This window comes from Calonectris borealis, chromosome 5, assembly GCF_964195595.1.
Source record: "Calonectris borealis chromosome 5, bCalBor7.hap1.2, whole genome shotgun sequence".
Lineage (NCBI taxonomy): Eukaryota > Metazoa > Chordata > Aves > Procellariiformes > Procellariidae > Calonectris > Calonectris borealis.
In genome coordinates this window covers 12,824,333-12,840,360 of record NC_134316.1, presented here as the reverse complement: position 1 = coordinate 12,840,360, position 16,028 = coordinate 12,824,333, and the positions used below count along the sequence as shown (strand labels likewise).

At 47.3% G+C, this 16,028-nt stretch overlaps 1 protein-coding gene across 2 annotated transcripts in view; it reads left to right on the top strand.

The window, feature by feature from the left end:
• The first annotated feature begins 4,997 nt into the window (after nucleotides 1-4,997).
• RCOR1 (REST corepressor 1) overlaps nucleotides 4,998-16,028 on the top strand; it is an 85,847-nt gene continuing 74,816 nt past the window's right edge. Inside the window, exons 1-2 of one of the 2 annotated variants that reach the window (XM_075151039.1) lie at nucleotides 4,998-5,433; nucleotides 5,534-5,593. In XM_075151039.1, the coding sequence (XP_075007140.1) occupies nucleotides 5,247-5,433; nucleotides 5,534-5,593 (247 nt within the window). In that variant the 5' untranslated portion in view covers nucleotides 4,998-5,246. The remainder of the gene's footprint in view (nucleotides 5,434-5,533; nucleotides 5,594-16,028) is intronic. The other variant, XM_075151040.1, reaches the window with a different exon arrangement.

The window sequence follows — 16,028 nt, the reverse complement described above, 5'->3', positions numbered from 1 at the left end:
AAGCAGCGTTCAGGCTGAAAAGCTCCAAGGACAAATTTCCAAAGGAGTGCGGGAGATTTAGGGACAGATTTTTAAGGTCTTTTAGTTACATTAAAATGAAATTAGATGTCCCCTGGGATCTTTTCAGCAGAAGGAGGTGTTTTTGAAATTTGCATATGATGTCTGTTCACGTCTTTAGGCATTGAAATGCTTCCAGAGATTTGGGTTTTGAACACCTAAGTCCCCTTGAAACCAAAGAGAGCCAGACATCAAGTCCTGTACATTCCTTCCAAATTCCAGCCAAAATTGTTGTCAAACTTGGAGCACGATGTTCTAATGTAAGAGATTATAAACTCGATTTCCGCTCTGCTTTAGCAGGCAGCTTAGCACCAGGGAAAAAAAAACAACCCATAGTGTTGACTGTATAAACATCTTGTTCAAAGGGTAACATTTTCCTGATTAATAGCCTTTCAGTATTAAAAACAATCAGTCTAGAACGTGATTAATTGTCCCTTCTACTACTAGTAACCAAATACATGTGTGTGTATATACATACATATATATATATATACACTTGTGCAAACACGCAGGCACATTCTCACTGTGGCAAGCATTTTTAGTGTGTCTGTTTTCAAGGAAAATAAAATACGCAGGAGGTGAGAGCTGCTTTTTACAATTTGGGCAAATGGGAAGGGTTTTAGCTCTTGTAACCCTTTGTTGCAAGAACTGGCAACCCCAGGGACATGCGTTAAGCATTGCTGTCCTGGTGAAAGGCATGAAACACTCACCTGGGCAGGGAGGAGCCCAAGAAAGAGGCAGAAGACACTTTGCTTTTTGTCTGGGGAATGAAGGCTGCTTAGTTGTTGGGCATCCCGGCTGCGTTTCTACTTCATCTGTATTTTACTTGTGGGACTGACAGGGTTAATGACAATAAAAAGTTTTAATTTAAAAGTTGGCAAGGAGAGGTGGTTTTCCCTTGGCAAAGATAACCAAATTTCAAGAAATTATTTAAAAAGACAGTCCTGCCTGGTCCAACCTGTTAGGCTACAGCAAACACACAACAGTGACACCGTCTTTGTAAAGAAAAGACTTTTTCTTCCCCCACTTTTGCTCTGATATCTAAACAGCTGAACAGGTTAACCATTACGCTACAGTAATGTCCAGAAGTTGCAGTCAAGCTCAGGGGCTAGGAAAAACGCCATCCTTGCTTTATGTGACTCAGTCTGCTACAGATCGTATATGAAACTCCTCCTGATCATACACATGGCTTGATGACCCTCCGCAGAACATACGGGTGTGCGCAGTCACGTGTAGGATCGCGGCCTAACGTGTCTAAATGAAGTATCGATCCAGGTAAACAAGACCCACCAGAGGCTCTCTTAGTGCTCATGGGGTTTCCTCCTCATATGTCCCACCTTGCAGAACCTGAAAATAATGAGGTTTTAACATCGGGTTTCTCCAGAGCAAGCGGCGTGAGCCGGAGGAGTAGAATTTGTTGCTCTTTTGGCATTTGCAGTAGTCAGAGGCTGCAAAAAGTGCATTCACTGTTGCTGCTGAAAAATAAAATACAATTCTGTATTTTGTGTACAGTCTCTGAGTACACACTCGCCTACACTCTGTGAAGAGTTTTCTTTATGTCCAGAAAAGAATTTTTCAAAGTTTCCTTCAAGAACACCACCAAAATCTGTAGCACTGTGTTGAGACACTCTCAAAACTTCAGGCTTTTAGCCTAAGCAGAAAGAAACCCAATGCCACTGGTAAGGAAGCAAAAACAAACACGAAAATTTGTCTCAATGGTTAGAAACAAAAAGCTCCATCAGCATCAGAGATGTTGCGTTCAGGGCTCATGAGTTTCTGCAGAAAGGTTTGAAAAAGAAAAGCAGCCCTGCCAGGGGTGCAGAGGGTGTTGTAGGCCTGGGACAGCGGCTGTGACAGGTGCACACTGGCTGTGACAGTGACAGCCCCGAGACTTCCTGCTCTGGGGACACACGCACGTGCACAGCGCACACACGCGCCCCTTGGCACCCACGGGAGAAGGCACCCACCCGCTCCTCTTCCTGGGCATCTCCTCATCTTCTGCCGGGGATAGGGAGCGGCCTGGTGGGCGGCGGGAGTGGCAGAGCATGCCCTGCTGTCCCAGGCGGTGGCTCCGGCAGGGGTGGCTCCCTCAGGGTGCTGCCAAGCGGAGGTGCGGCGGCAGGGGAGGCGCGGCTCCCCCAGCCCGCTCCGCCGGGATGGTGCTGCTCAGCCCGCGCCCGGGCGGGCAGGGCCGGGGCCGCGGCTTTGGGAGAGGCGAGCAGCTGTGGTGCGCTGGCAGCCAATGTCGCTTCAACGGTTTAAAGGAGTGCAATTGCGTTATAAATATTTTAGATGGTTGACTTAGATTTTAATCCTGGGGCCTAAGCGGGTAACGGCTATGAAGAGCGGGGGAGGGAGGCAGGGAGGCAGGGAGAGGAAGTGAAGGAAGACCAAAATTAGGCCCCGATTTGCAAAGCCATACACACGTGTCTCAGTGTAAGCGCATCTGAGGTCTCAGGTTCAAGTTCGAGTTGAACTCTCAGGTGTGCTTCAGTCTAATTCTTGGGTGAGCTATGGGTTTTTTTTTCAGGGTTGGGACCTGCAAAGCAGATTGAAAAACCTTTCGAATTTCACTCAAGCTCATTTTTAAATGAAAAATCGGGTGTTCCCTTCCTGCCCTTGCATTTCTGGAGTAGAAATATTGGAGTACGGAGAAGGATAATGAACACACTGCCATGTTTGCATTCCTGTCTATCATGAAAATGTATTCTGCGCTAAAGAACTAATACACTTTGCACTGGGAAATATTTGTGGCTGTCAGTGCTGGGGTTTAAGAGCATTGCTAATTATTCCCCTGATTTAGAACTGATATTTTTAAAGAGTGTGGGATCACGAGTCACCATCATAAAATTTAGTTTTCTGAGCTAGAAAAAGTTTTTTTTATGTAGTGTAAATAAACCTATTTTTTGTGCTGTAAATAACTGCAGTGAATAAATATCCACAGGTTCATGCATGTGTACATGAAGGAAACTGGTTATGCATCTGTCAGTACATACACACAACACATATACTGAGTATAGAAGGGAAAATAAATATTGTGAAGAGGTCAGTATCCTCAAAGAAACAACCGTGCATTTCAAAAAGGTATTTCTTTCCCTAATTTTAATAGAGCAAATAGTGCATGAAAATTAAGGAGGACCGTTTCTCAACTACTACCTAGAAGTGAGATAATTTTGATAATTTTAAGCACAATATAGAAAAGGAATGGTAAACCCAGTACTAGACACCGTAGCTCTCCTTCAGCAGCTCTTTCCCCCTCCCCCTGTGCAAATTCTCTTGGATTAAAATGGCAGAGGGAGGAGGGGAGTGGCTGGGGACAGTTCGTCTGATATGAGATAACCGCTGCTAGTCAAATTGCACTTTTAATTGCACGGGCCAATAAAAAAAACTTGCTACAGAAGTTAATTTGAATGAAAATACAAGACACACCCCACAAGCTGCTTTCCATGATTATGTATTGTTTTCCCTCACCCTGCTGTACAGCTCAAGTCGCAAATAAAAGCGAGCAGTTTGTATACTTTTGTTGCCCATTTTTGCCAGGACGGGTCTGGACCCCCGTCCCCCTCCTCCCCCCAAGCAATTCCTCCCCTGAAGCGTACAGGGTTTGCCGACAGGAGCCCCGTTGCAACAAGGGAAGGAAAAGTGGTCTCACTTCCCCTTTTGTTTCCTCCCCTCGCCCCTCGCCCCGGCTCCTGCCCAGTTTTTGGGAGCGCTGCCGCCGGAGGCTGGCGGCAGGGCAGTACGCACGCTCCGGCTGAGACCCGGGGAAGGCACAAACGCGTAGGATGATGCAGTCCCCGGTTCCGAAAGCCTGCTCTTACGACGGCAGCCATGTGGAGAGGGTTCTGTGCCGTGCCAGGCCTCCGCGGGCTGCAGGGGCTCCTCCGCCGCCCGAGCCCCCCAGCGCCGCCGCCTCGGGGAGCCAGGCGCCTCGCGGGCCTCGCTGGCAAAGCGCGAACCGCGGAAATGCGGGGCGCGGGGTCGGCCGCTCCCGGTGGGCCCGAAGAGCGGATCTTGACTTGGCAGAAGAGCCCCTCGAGGGGAAGGGGGGGCTCAGGAGTTACTTGAGAGGACCCCGGGGCCACCACCGCCGCAGCCTGGGGCAAGGGCTTCAGCGGCTCCTGGTGACGGTGCGGGACGCTCCGGCGGGCGGCTCTGCCTGCCGGGGGCAGCCGGCAGCACCCTGCTGACGGGGCCTGATCCTGCTTTCGGCCGCGGCCTCGTCCGTCTGGTGCCCGTTTCCCGGCGGGCTGCTCTCAGCCCCTCAGGGCTCCGCTCCTGGGAAGGATGAGCCTCCCCCGCCCCCGACGCTGTCCCCTACCCTCCGCGCCGCTACCGGCCGGCCGCCCCCCCCACTCTCCTCAGGGAACGCCCGGCCGTTGGGCTCCCCCAAGCCCTCGGGGGACTCTCACCCCCCGCGGAGCAGCCGCCCCTGCCGGCGGGGGCCGTCCCGACCGGGCCAGGCGCAGAGCCCCAGCGCCAACCGCCCCCCAACCTGCCCGCCCCGGCGCCCCCCAGCCACGGCCCCCGGGCAACGGGGGCTTTGTATGGAATCCCATTCAAACCACGCCGTAACCTTCCGCCGCGGGGGGGGGAGGAGGGAGGGAAAGTAGTCCCTCGCCACCCTCCCGGGGCTGAGTTCACAGCGGGGCGGCGGACCCCGCTGCCGCCCCCTCCGCGGGCCGGGCCGGGGAGCGCCGCTCCGGCGGGGGCGTGCGAACCCGCCTCTCCCCCTCTCCGCTCCGGCGCAGCCCTCGGAGGAGAGGTATCGCTGAGCGGAGAGATCGCGGAGCCCTCACACGTACAGCCCGGCGATACGCCTCCACCTAACCCAGCAAACGGAAGCGTCGAGCCGCCACGATGGACAGGAAAGGCCGTCCAATGGGCAGGCGGGCTGGCCTCCCAAAATGTAGGTTTAGCCAATGGAAAGGGGCGGGAGCGGGGGGAGGCGGGGCCGGTCGCAGGCAGCAGCGCAGGTTGAACGGAGTCCCAGCGCAGGGCTGGGATGAGCCTCAAAGTTCGGGGCGATCGTGGTGGGGGATGTAGCAGCGCCGCCGCCGCCGCGCACCGGCCCGCCCCGGCTCCCGCCCGCCCTCGGCGCCTCCCCCAGCCCCCCCCCCGCAGTTTTTAAACTCTGATCCCCCTCCTTCCCTTCTCCTCCACCCCCCCCCCCCACCTTCCTCCCCTAAATGCCAGCCATGATCGAGAAGGGCCCGGAGGTCTCGGGGAAACGGCGGGGCAGGAACCACAACGCCGCCGGCGCGAATAATAACAACAACGGCGGTAGCAAAAGTTTATCCGCCGCCCCCAACGGCAACAGCAGCGGCAACTCCTGGGAGGAGGGTAGCTCGGGGTCCTCCAGCGATGAGGAGCACGGTGAGAAGCAGGGGGGTGGCGGTGTGTGGTAACTGGGGGGGGGGAATGTAGGGGCCGGGCGGGCCCACGCGGGTAACGCTTCTCCCTCTGCCTCCCTCAGCTGGCGGCGGTATGAGGGTCGGGCCGCAGTACCAGGCGGTGGTCCCCGATTTCGACCCCGGTAAGTCTTTATTATTTTTTAGGGGGGGGCGACTCCCTCCACTCATCCATTGCTTTGGACCCCCCCCCATGAGCGGAGCCCGGGGAGGGGGATTCCCCCCGCCCCGGGCTCCGCTCATCGGGGGGGGTCCAAAAATAATCCCCTTTAATTCCAGTTCCAAACACCCAGAGCAAGAACAAGGACCCCCCTTACCCCCCCCCAACACACACGGTTGATAAAAGAAGTCTCGATGCTTTCCAGAGGGCGCTTTGCAGGCAGGGAGGAGGAACAGGGAAGCTGGCAGGGCTAGAGGAGGCAGGAGATGGCAGTTGGGTGGGTTTTTTTTTTTTCTTCTTTCTTTCTTTTTTTTTATCCCCTCCTGGACTCGTGTGTCCGTGGGCTCGGTGGTAGGGGTGGAACTAGAAGGCATCAAGTTGTAAATATAATTTTTTCGAAGGTATTTAGAAGCGACTTGGATCTGTATTTCAATTTTCTCTCCTAAGAAGCTGCTCGCCTCCCCCCTCCAAAAAAAAAAAAATGTTTCACATTCCAGCTATTCTGCTGCGGTTCTTTGTAAGCTAATTTAAAGTGGTATGGAAGCAAATTTTGAGCAAACAAAGGAATTGGGGCTGTGCTGAAAGGCAGGTGCTGGAAGCACGTTAGTACTGATGTATCTCTGTGTATAGAAAGACAGACTGTTGACCTCCTTAGTTTGAAATCTAAGCAATTTTTTTTTTTTGTGTTGTTCCTTTGTAAGTGGAGGTTACAAAAACCCTCCTCCTGTCTGGAGATCCTAGCGTTTTGAGTTGTCCCTTTGGCCAGCCCAAACTTAATTGAATCCTCCGCACCTCTTGCCTTAAAACAAAAAGAATGGTGTAGAAAGTCACGGTGTCTCCTTATCGAATAATCCTGAGAGTTACTATTGTGTGGATTCAGGAAAAAGGTTTCTCATGGATCGTCCTCAGACTGTGCACTGATATGTTGGATGCCTTTTTTATTATTAAATATATATGTTTGTTCTTAACTGTTGTCTCGGGGGGGAGGGGGCGAAGCGGATTTTTTTCTTAAGTTCAGTATTACTTGTATCTATTTACAGAATCATTTTTCCCCACTCCTTCCCCCCTTCATTTTCCTGACAAAATAAGATACAAGGTCTTGGCACATGGGAGCTCCATTTCTTGGTTGACCAGAAGGAGGAAGGAGGGGGGGAAGGAGGAGGAGAAAAAGTGGGGGGAGGGAGGGGGAGCTGTTAGTTAGGCAGCAGTTGACACTGTTTTTCAATCTGTAGGTCAAACGCAACGTTTCTGTAACACACAACGCATATCACGCTGGCTATTAGCCAGGTATCACAACAATACTTGGGCTTTTCGGCACCCCTGTGAATTACACTCCTTTGTGCAATTCATTTCTCTAACATAATAGATGGAGGGGAAAAAAATACTATGTGCCCCTTCCTCACTATCATGTGCTTAGTTATACATTGTTCTGGTTTTAACTTACAGACGTACAGTGACCTATACAAAGGTTACTGCTTTCTGTGCTGTGTGGAGTGGAAGGGAGGGGGTAGTGTGTGATGTGGAGAAACAATTTTTTTTTTCTGAGTAATATATACCCTACACAGCATCAGCAGGCACTCTTCTTTGAGTACACAGTGTAATATAGCAAGCTCTTAGTAGATTCACCCAAAGTAAATGATCAGTCTTCTGATGACCTGAATGGGCATCGGATCCTCCTTTACTGGTCTGTCTATTTTTTCTTTTTTTTTTTTTCTTAAAAGTATACTTTTTAGTTAACAAGTTTGAGGTCAACTTTTGTCTGCTTGTGCATTGAAGAGTGGGTTTCCTGGCCTGTGGAATTATCCAGGAATAATTTTGCAATGCACCGTTATTCCCTGAATTTTGTCATCTCTTTAGCCTAAAGGCTAAATAGCCATGTTGTGTTTATTTGTTATGCCTCTTTTGTTTCCATGTTTAAGAAGGAAAACCCTAAATAAGCCTAACACGCTGCACTAAGACTTTTTGGCTGAAACTATTAAATTGTCCCATCTCACTCATAATTTCAAAGTTAATCAATGGAATAGTGTTATCGGAGCGCACAGATGCTGTGTCTGTTTCTCACCAGAAATTTTAGGGACTGGTTGACCAAAGGATCCTAAAGCTTGAAGGTTGCTTGGTGTCGTGTTGTGGAGGCTTTCACCTTCAGATTAGCTGGCTGGTAAAATGCGGAGGGCTCATGCTGCTCTAGCTGTGTCTGAGGGGAAAATGGCACAGACTAGGCCTCGTGTGCATATTATTTTTTTTTTTAACTTAAATGTTCAGTTATACCTCGGGTTTGGCTGAGGTATATCTGTAACTGCTGATTCTTATATCAGCATTCTTACGTGGGTGTTCCTCTGTCCCCATGCACAGGGGCAGAGAAAGCATTTAATGTTGTTTCACTTCTCAGCCACATGCAAACTGTAGCAAAGAGCAGTAAAATCAGGAAAGCTTTTCTGAAGTCCTTATCTGTGAGACTATGGGAGAAAAGAGAGGTAGAGCAAGGTAGTGGTGGGATGTTGGTCTGGGTTTCATGAATTAAATAGCCAGAGAAGAGCAAAAAAGTACCAAATGGTATGTCCTGAAAATGAAGAGAGTGTCTCCTCAATGATTGCCTAGGTTTAGGGAGAGAAGGGACCTCAGCACCTTTCAGTTAGCGTGGAGGAGGATAGAGCATGTTGTCTCTCCCTTGTTTGAGCAGAGTATGAGGAAAATGGCTGAGGGTTGTGCTTCTTTGTTTTAGCTTAATCTTTAGAACCAGAAAATAACAAGTTCTCATTCTGGATTAAAATATCTTGGTGCAAGTTTTTAATTCTCCTTGTGGCTAAAACTTGCCGTGGCAGTGGCCAAGGAAGGGCCTGATGTGATTCTTTGACTGTAAAAGTGCTCGTGGCTGGAATCCTCTGTAGGAGGTGGTCCTTATTCGCAGCTCCTTTAGTAAATCTCTTTATGGTGGCAAGGCCTATTCCATGTGCTGGCAGAGCTTGTAAGTTCTTTGCCCAAATTAATGTTGCTATCTTTCTTACCTATCCCAATCTCCCCTTACCTTGGGAAAGTAAGTTCTCACTGCATTGATCCCACTTCTTTTATTCTCAAAAAGTTACACCTATATTATTATAGTACTGTGGTACTTACACCTTTATTATTATTTGTATAATAAGAATAGTTGTACAGCAAAGGCAAGGCTTTTGCAGAGGCAACGTGTTTATTAAACAAGCCAATTCAACTAGGGAGAAGAACAGGCAAAACTTTTTGGGCTGAAAATCCCATGCCAGTGCTCATTAGAATCAGTAAAACTTGCACTTCAGCTGTGTTTCACTGTTTGGCGTTGATGTCACAGATATGATGTGAAAAATTGCTATTGTCTCTCCTATTTCATCTCTTATTAGAGCTCAGAGTCAAATATTTGCCAGCTGAAAATTCTGTGCATTAAACAAAGGCTGGTATCAGTAGGTCGGCATTTCTTGTGAGCTCTTGATCTGAGACATTGAAGGTTTTGAAGAGGGAAAACTATTATGGTTCTTTTAATCCATACAAATGAAACCCACATGTCCTGGTAATGGAAAAACTCAGTGGAAGGAAACATTGCATATCCTAAAGCTAAATAAAAATCTTTCGTATGGGGAAGCACTGATATTGTACTTGACCATTTTACTTGTTACTTATTAATTTATGCTATTGGAACATTGAAAATAGGAGGAAGAAAACATCAGTGAGCACTTTAACCCAACCGGTGAATTTAAGTAAGGATTTAAAGCTTCCATAACTTCAAGGAGTGTTAAATAACTCCCTGAAGAAAATGGTCTCTCCTGAATTTTGACACAGGTTGAAGGCAGATGAGCTTTTCTTTCTCCTTCATAGCACTACAACTTTAGATTCCCTCATTTGTTGCAATGGCAGTAAAAATACAAGCCACATCTTGTACCTTTGGACATCAGTTGTGTTGGTCATCTTTGGAAAGCAGCTTCCAGGGCTATTTCCAGTGGAAACAGATGAGCAAAAGCTGGTTTGACTCAATAGTGTCTTGTTGAGGAGATCCAAAGTTGGGATGTGTGTCAGTTGGGAGACTTGTTTGCAATGCTGTTCTTTTCCCATTTTTTTGTTGTTGTACTGTGACAATTAAAGTAAAAATGGTGGAAGGAAATACTCTGTAGTGCTTTCACCTCTAGGTGCAGAAAAGCTTACTGGAAGGTGCTCGCTGCCAGAAAGTCACTAATCCTTGAGGAGCTCCTTCTCTGGTCCACACACGCTTAGCTGTGCTCTGCGTGCTCCTGCACAAACACTTGATATTCCCTGGCCGCCTTTCATGGCCAAGGCTGTGTTGTTTCAGTGTTACCAAAAATGAAGGGAGGGGCGGCGGGTAAGAAACCAACAACCCTTTTCAATGTAGTCAGAAACTCTGTCAGTGCAGTTGTGTCTAAGAAGGGGGGGAAGGAAAATATAGTCTCTGTTGTCTCTGATCTGGAATGCCTGATAGGGAAGTGGTGGCGTGGCCATGTCCTAGGGGAGGAAGCTGGTGCATCCATCCATCCAACTCTGGCTGTATAAATGCGCCCACCCTCTGTCTATTTAGGATCAAAGGTGAAAGTATAATAGTGGGACAGCCCCTGGGCGGCTGATTCCCCTAGAATAGCTGTATTTCTCTGGTGTTTGTAAAGGCCAGATTTCATTAGGTTGTGTCTTCAGCTACTTCATGGGGTTCTCAGCAGAAGCACCTATTGGTCTACACAATAGGGACTGTAACCCTTTAACAAGAGGTTGTTAAAAGCCCCCTTATGACTTGCACTTGGCAAGTCCAACTCCCAGCCAGCTTGTTCTGTTTCTTTGTTTGCAAATAGTCCTGCTCCTAACAGTCCTAATAGTTTGCAAATAGTCTGAGTACCCAATGACTGTAAGAGAAAATTGTGTTTAGATGAACGGACTCATCAGAAAGGGGGTGGGGAAAAAAAGTGTGCTCTTCAGGTGAGACTTTAGGATCTCTATCTAAGCAAGTGGAAAAGTCAAAACCAAGCTCCTGAAACTGGAAATACTGGTATCCTGGAAAGCTATCTCATCTCCTCAAATGACTTTGCCTTAAACGCAACATGCAGGAACTCCCTTAATGCAACAGTCTCCTTGGAAAAGAAGGGAGAGTTATGAGGATGTTTGATCTAATCAGAAGTACCAAACCATAATGTACTAATACCCAATGTGTTTGGGCTGACAGAGGCTGCCTAGTATCTTGATAAACCAGGCGCGCCTCGGTCCTTTCACTGTTGTCTGAGGAGATGTGCATTGTCCCGGACAAGAGTGTGTTTTCCTAATTAGGTGGTAGAAAATTTAGGTACTGTGGGTTTTCTGTTAAACTTTCTGTTGGGAGAAGAGGAGTTTTTCCCCCGAGTTGTAGTCTGCTTAGCCCCTTAACTCCCTCATGGGCTGTATTTGTCTTGCCCTCCTTCTTCTACAAGTCACAGCCTCTCTGTATGTGGTGTACTGCAGAGCAGATGAGAAGTTCTTGAACCGGCGTTGCACCAAAAGCTGTTGCCGAAACCTTGTTTTTTTGGCTGTCTCAACCCCATAGGCATTTAGGTACAAGCAAAGGGGATTCTCAAGGTCAGGCTGGTCCCCAGCAGCCCTGGGGAAGGGGGACATGACTCCTGCCGCCTCCTTACTGTGCTGGCAACTCTGCTGGTGCGTGGGTGAGTCTTGGTCTCGTCTTGTTCCCTCACTGGTATGTACTGCTGGTCCAGTCACTGCGGCAGGAGAGGGTGCAGTCCCACTACACCTACATTAGGAGAATGAAGCTGACTTGTAGATGCAGACACTTCAGCTTATCCTCTGTTTTTTAAATCCACCCTGGAGAAAAAGAAGAGTAGTGCTCAAGCTGGAGACTTCATTATCCCTATCTCTGTCACCTCAGCAGGAGCGCAGCTGTTGATTTGGTGCCATACCTTTCTTACCGCTGGGCTGCTCCCCTGAGGGAGACCATTTTTAAGCCTGCGTGGCTCAATAGTTAGCTTTCACCTGGTCTGTTCACTCATCCTGTGAAGGGGTGCAGAGGCTGCTGGTGGTGAGCAGAGCTCCTGTTCCACCTTATTTCAAGGCATGGCTTCGGAGCTTTCTCGTTATTCAAATAGTACCAAGAACATCCTTCTCAAACCTGAATGCTGTAGTAAACAAACAAGTCTCAGTGCAGCCAAAGCCTGTGGCTTCCTTCCCTGCCTGGCACATGCAGTGTTTGTATGTGGAGGTAATAGCTGTCTCATGTACTGACAAATGTATTAATGGCTGGACTGGAATTAATACTAGGTAGAGTGAATGCTTTGTTCTTCATAGCTGGTTCCTGCTGCTTAATGAGTTGCTCTTAAAACTCTTGTTTTCAGCCCTAGTTAGGTCTGTGACTTGGCCAAGTGAAGGCTTAGAGCTCCCTGTGATTAGTCATTATAATTAGCTCGGAAATCTTTGCCTCTGTGATCAAGGTGCACTGTATAATGCGGCTTATAGTGGGCTCTAGTCCTGTCACATACCTTCAGAGTAGTATAAATGACAATCCTTTGTTGGACATCCATATGTATTTTTTTAAGTGTGTTGTAACTTTAATATACATTCTTTTAATATGCACCAGGCAGGTAAATGTGAAGTAACTGGCTCCTCAGAAGCTTGTGGTTGATGCTAGTCCCCACTTCCCTCAGGTATAACAATTTCTGGTCGTATCCAAGGCTTGCCTTACCCATTCCAAGTGTAAGGTAAGATTGAGACATGGTGACTAGAGGCTGATTGAGTCTAGAGACCAAATCAAAAAGAAAACTTTGGGGTAGCTAGAAAGAGCGTGCTCCCTTCCTAGGAAGTCTGTACCTCTTTCTGCACTGGGTGACCTTGTCTTTTGAGGCTTTGACTTGACGGTATAACAAGATGAGCAATCCCATGTTCTTAAGTGTTGAAACTTGAAAGAACAGTTTGAAATTCAGTTCTTGAAAATAGAAAGTTGATTTGTAAACTAAACTTGGTCTTAAAAAATGCTTTTGTAAGGAATGTTAGATTAGTGCCTCTTTCTTTAAACTTTACAAGCTTTTAATTTATAGTTCCATGTGAAAGTTTTGACTTCCTTTGCTTTTCGAAAGTGCAAGAGGATGTGCTCAGCCTTAGTGAAGGCAGTGAAAGTTTCTCCAGTATATTCTAGAATTGGGCTGCTTTTGTGCTCCTCTAGCTGTTTGTTTTGAAATGCAACAGATTGTGACTGCCTTTAAGTATTATAGGTCAAACTCAATAAATTTGCTTCACTTCTCATGTAAGGTTTTGAGACCAAACAAGTGAGTTTAACCTACCTTTCCAAGTATCTTCAAAAATTCAGCTCTATGCAGCAGCTTGCTCTTTGAACTTCATAAAGGAAGTATTGGTAAATGTTGCCTCTCTGGGGGGAGGAGGCTGCAGCAGTGTGATAAAATTGCAAAAATCCCCTCTCAGGAGGAAATTCTAGTCTATGCTTCCCTCTTCAGCCCTGTCCTTCTATGGTGCAGGTACCTCCAGGGAACATCAGCGGGGTCTCGTATGTACTCCGTCTGTGTGTAACTAGGCATATCTCTAGAAAAATACTCCTCTGCCCCTTTAGGGGCAGGAGGATAAGGTTGTGAGTTTTTGGCCTTAAAGTTATTTAATCTTACTTGCCACCTCCCTTATCTCTGTGCTCTTCACCTGGATGGATTTCACAAATAATAATCTGAGAGAGCCTGCGGCTTGTTTTCATAGTGTACCTGTCTAATTAGAGGAGTCTAACCATGTGGCTGTCTATCGCAGCTTTTCAGTTCTGATGTCTGTAGGTATCTGTGATAGCCCATCATGATAGCATGTGCATGTACTTTTAGATGACTAGATGTCTTATCAGGTTGGGGTTTAGTTCATACAGAGACTTTGATTTGAAAGTTGGGTATTTGAAAATAATTATTAGTGTATGTGACCTTGAATTGGTGTCCTTCTAAACTTCATAACCATAGTATGAAAGCACAACGTAACAAATGTGTAATCATAGTTGTGGCTTCTGGGTTCAGAAATCCCTAAGGAATATGTATAAACAAGGCTTGCACGCAGGGGCGTGATGCCTGCCCTCCCCTCTTAACTGTTACCTGGTGAGAGTCCCTGGAGAGGGCACAGAGATTCTAGTTCCACAGCGGGACCGGGTATGGATAAAGGCTAAGAAAAACCTCTCCTGTGTAGGAAACGGCCTCCCCTCTTGAGGAACTGAAATGGCAGGACTGGGATAGTCTGGTTTACATAACAGCTTTGCTTTTGAAGCAACTCTTTACTTGCAGCTTGCATTGAAATGTGGAGTTTTTTCTCCTCCCTCCAACTTCCCACCTTTTTTTGGGGTCTAAACTCATCCCTCTGTTCTCATCAGTAACGTTGGTTTGAGTCTTGGCCACGTGTCAGTGGGGATGGGGGAGGATTTTTCACCTACTCCCCACATTGTATTGAGAGCTAGCTGCCCCATGTAGCAGGCGCTGTTGGCTGGAGTTGTATATAGTTCTGTGGTTAGGTTGCTAACAGCTGTTTGAGAAGCTAAAAGTGCCGCATCTGTAATCCAAGCTTTTTTTGTGCTAAACAGTGCAAATGATCTGTAGATATCAGTGTGCATGTGTATTCCCCTGGCTGACATCTCTCCATCCCTAGGAGGGGGCTGCTCTGGCTGCTTTCGGGTGGGGGCGGGGGGAGCAGGCTGTAAAGGCAGGCAGGCATACCAGGTGTAGCGTTCGTACTTTCTTGATATTGTTTTCTGTCTGGGAATCTTAAAGATGTTCCTCCTGGGACCCTTGTGCTGATTTGTGCCGCTGCCACCACACTGTTCATGACAGTAGCCATGGGAACACAAGTAGGATGATACAAGTTTAAAACTCCAACTTGTTGCTAGGCAGACCCAGCTCAATGTGTGGATTAAGTAGTCTTAACAACAACAAAAAAACCCTGTTCTGATATCCTACCTCTTTCGTGGGGCTTGGCTTGCCCCAAATTCTGGGTCTTTGTCTTTAGACTGGCAGAATGAAACCAGCCCCAAAAGGGTCCTCTGACACCAGCCAATCTTGGGGGAAACCCCTCTTGTACATCTGAATAATGAGTACGTGGTAGCTGGGGTGAGTGGGAGTTTCAGCAGGTAGATTTTAACGCAACCTTTTCTTAAAAACAAAGTGCTGCAAAGTAAAGCGATGTGCCATCCAATGCAAAACCATTGCGCTGCTCATACGGTCTAAAAGTTGTAGCCTGCATTAAAATAGATACTGCTAAAAGTGACACACTCTAAACAAAGGTCACTGGCTTAAAATATCACAAGATCACTTCTAAACTCTGGCTGTAAAAACTTAAAATTATGACTCAGGCGAGGTAAACACCTTCAAAACTTACAATGCTTTTGCACGTTGTTAGTGTGTAGATGCTGGTATGTTCCGGATGAGCTGGGTTAGACCTTTTAACTTGGGCAGTCTCTTGCTGATAAGTTGCTTTGTCCCAAGCTTGTGTTTTGGCACTTCTTGTTCAAGAAATAAGGGCAGCCCGTTCTCTCATGTTATTTTTGTCGTCGATGCCTGACAAAGGATGTATGGCAAATTACAGGGGCTTGAAGGGAACTGGAGACCCAAACTCTAAGGGAGAGATGGGCCTCGTGTGCTTCTCAAGGGCTGAGCTCCAGCATGCCTTTGTCTCTGCAGCTGTTGGCTTCCTGTATCACAGCAGTAATTGGTTATGCTCTGGCCACTGGTTTAAATGGATCTTTTTTATTTTATAAACATTTGCTGTGCAGTAACTGTCATTCCTGTTGGAATAAGGCCATTTATAGAGATGCTCCCAATTACCACCTGCTCTTTTTCTTTCTTAGCAAAGTACACTCTTACCTAATTTAACCTCCCACAGCAACGCTTTGAAGTAGTTTTCTCTCTGCACCTTAGCTCACTGCTATCCCTTTCCCCTCTGACCACCCTAGCAAACTGCAGTTGTCCTTGCTTGTCCTTCCAGAAATTACCTACTTCTGGGGGGAAAAAACCGCTTGCTTGGTTTGCCCCAAATGTTTCTGTACTCAACTCTTATAAGAAACCATTGCTTTCCTTTAATATGCTTCAGCCCCCTTTTTTTTTTTTCATTTCCTAAGTTGCTATTTGTGGTTCTCCCACTTTCATTATAATTTGTGTACAGCTTCTAAATCCTATCTATCCGCTCTCTTACTAACCCAGCCCTGCTCGGGTTTCTGAGCTCTTCTCTGTGCTCCTGAGCCCCCTTTCTCAGTGCTTTGTCCCTCCAGGAGAGACACCTTCTCTGTGCCTGAGCTACATTGTAGTTGTTCTCCCAAGTTCCCTCTCAGGCTGGAAGAAAGTGGTCATGATTTTTACTTTGTTATAATTTTGCTCTAAAAGAGGGAAAAATGTAGCAGAACTCTGCCGCTTAACAACCTATTTTAACTTGCG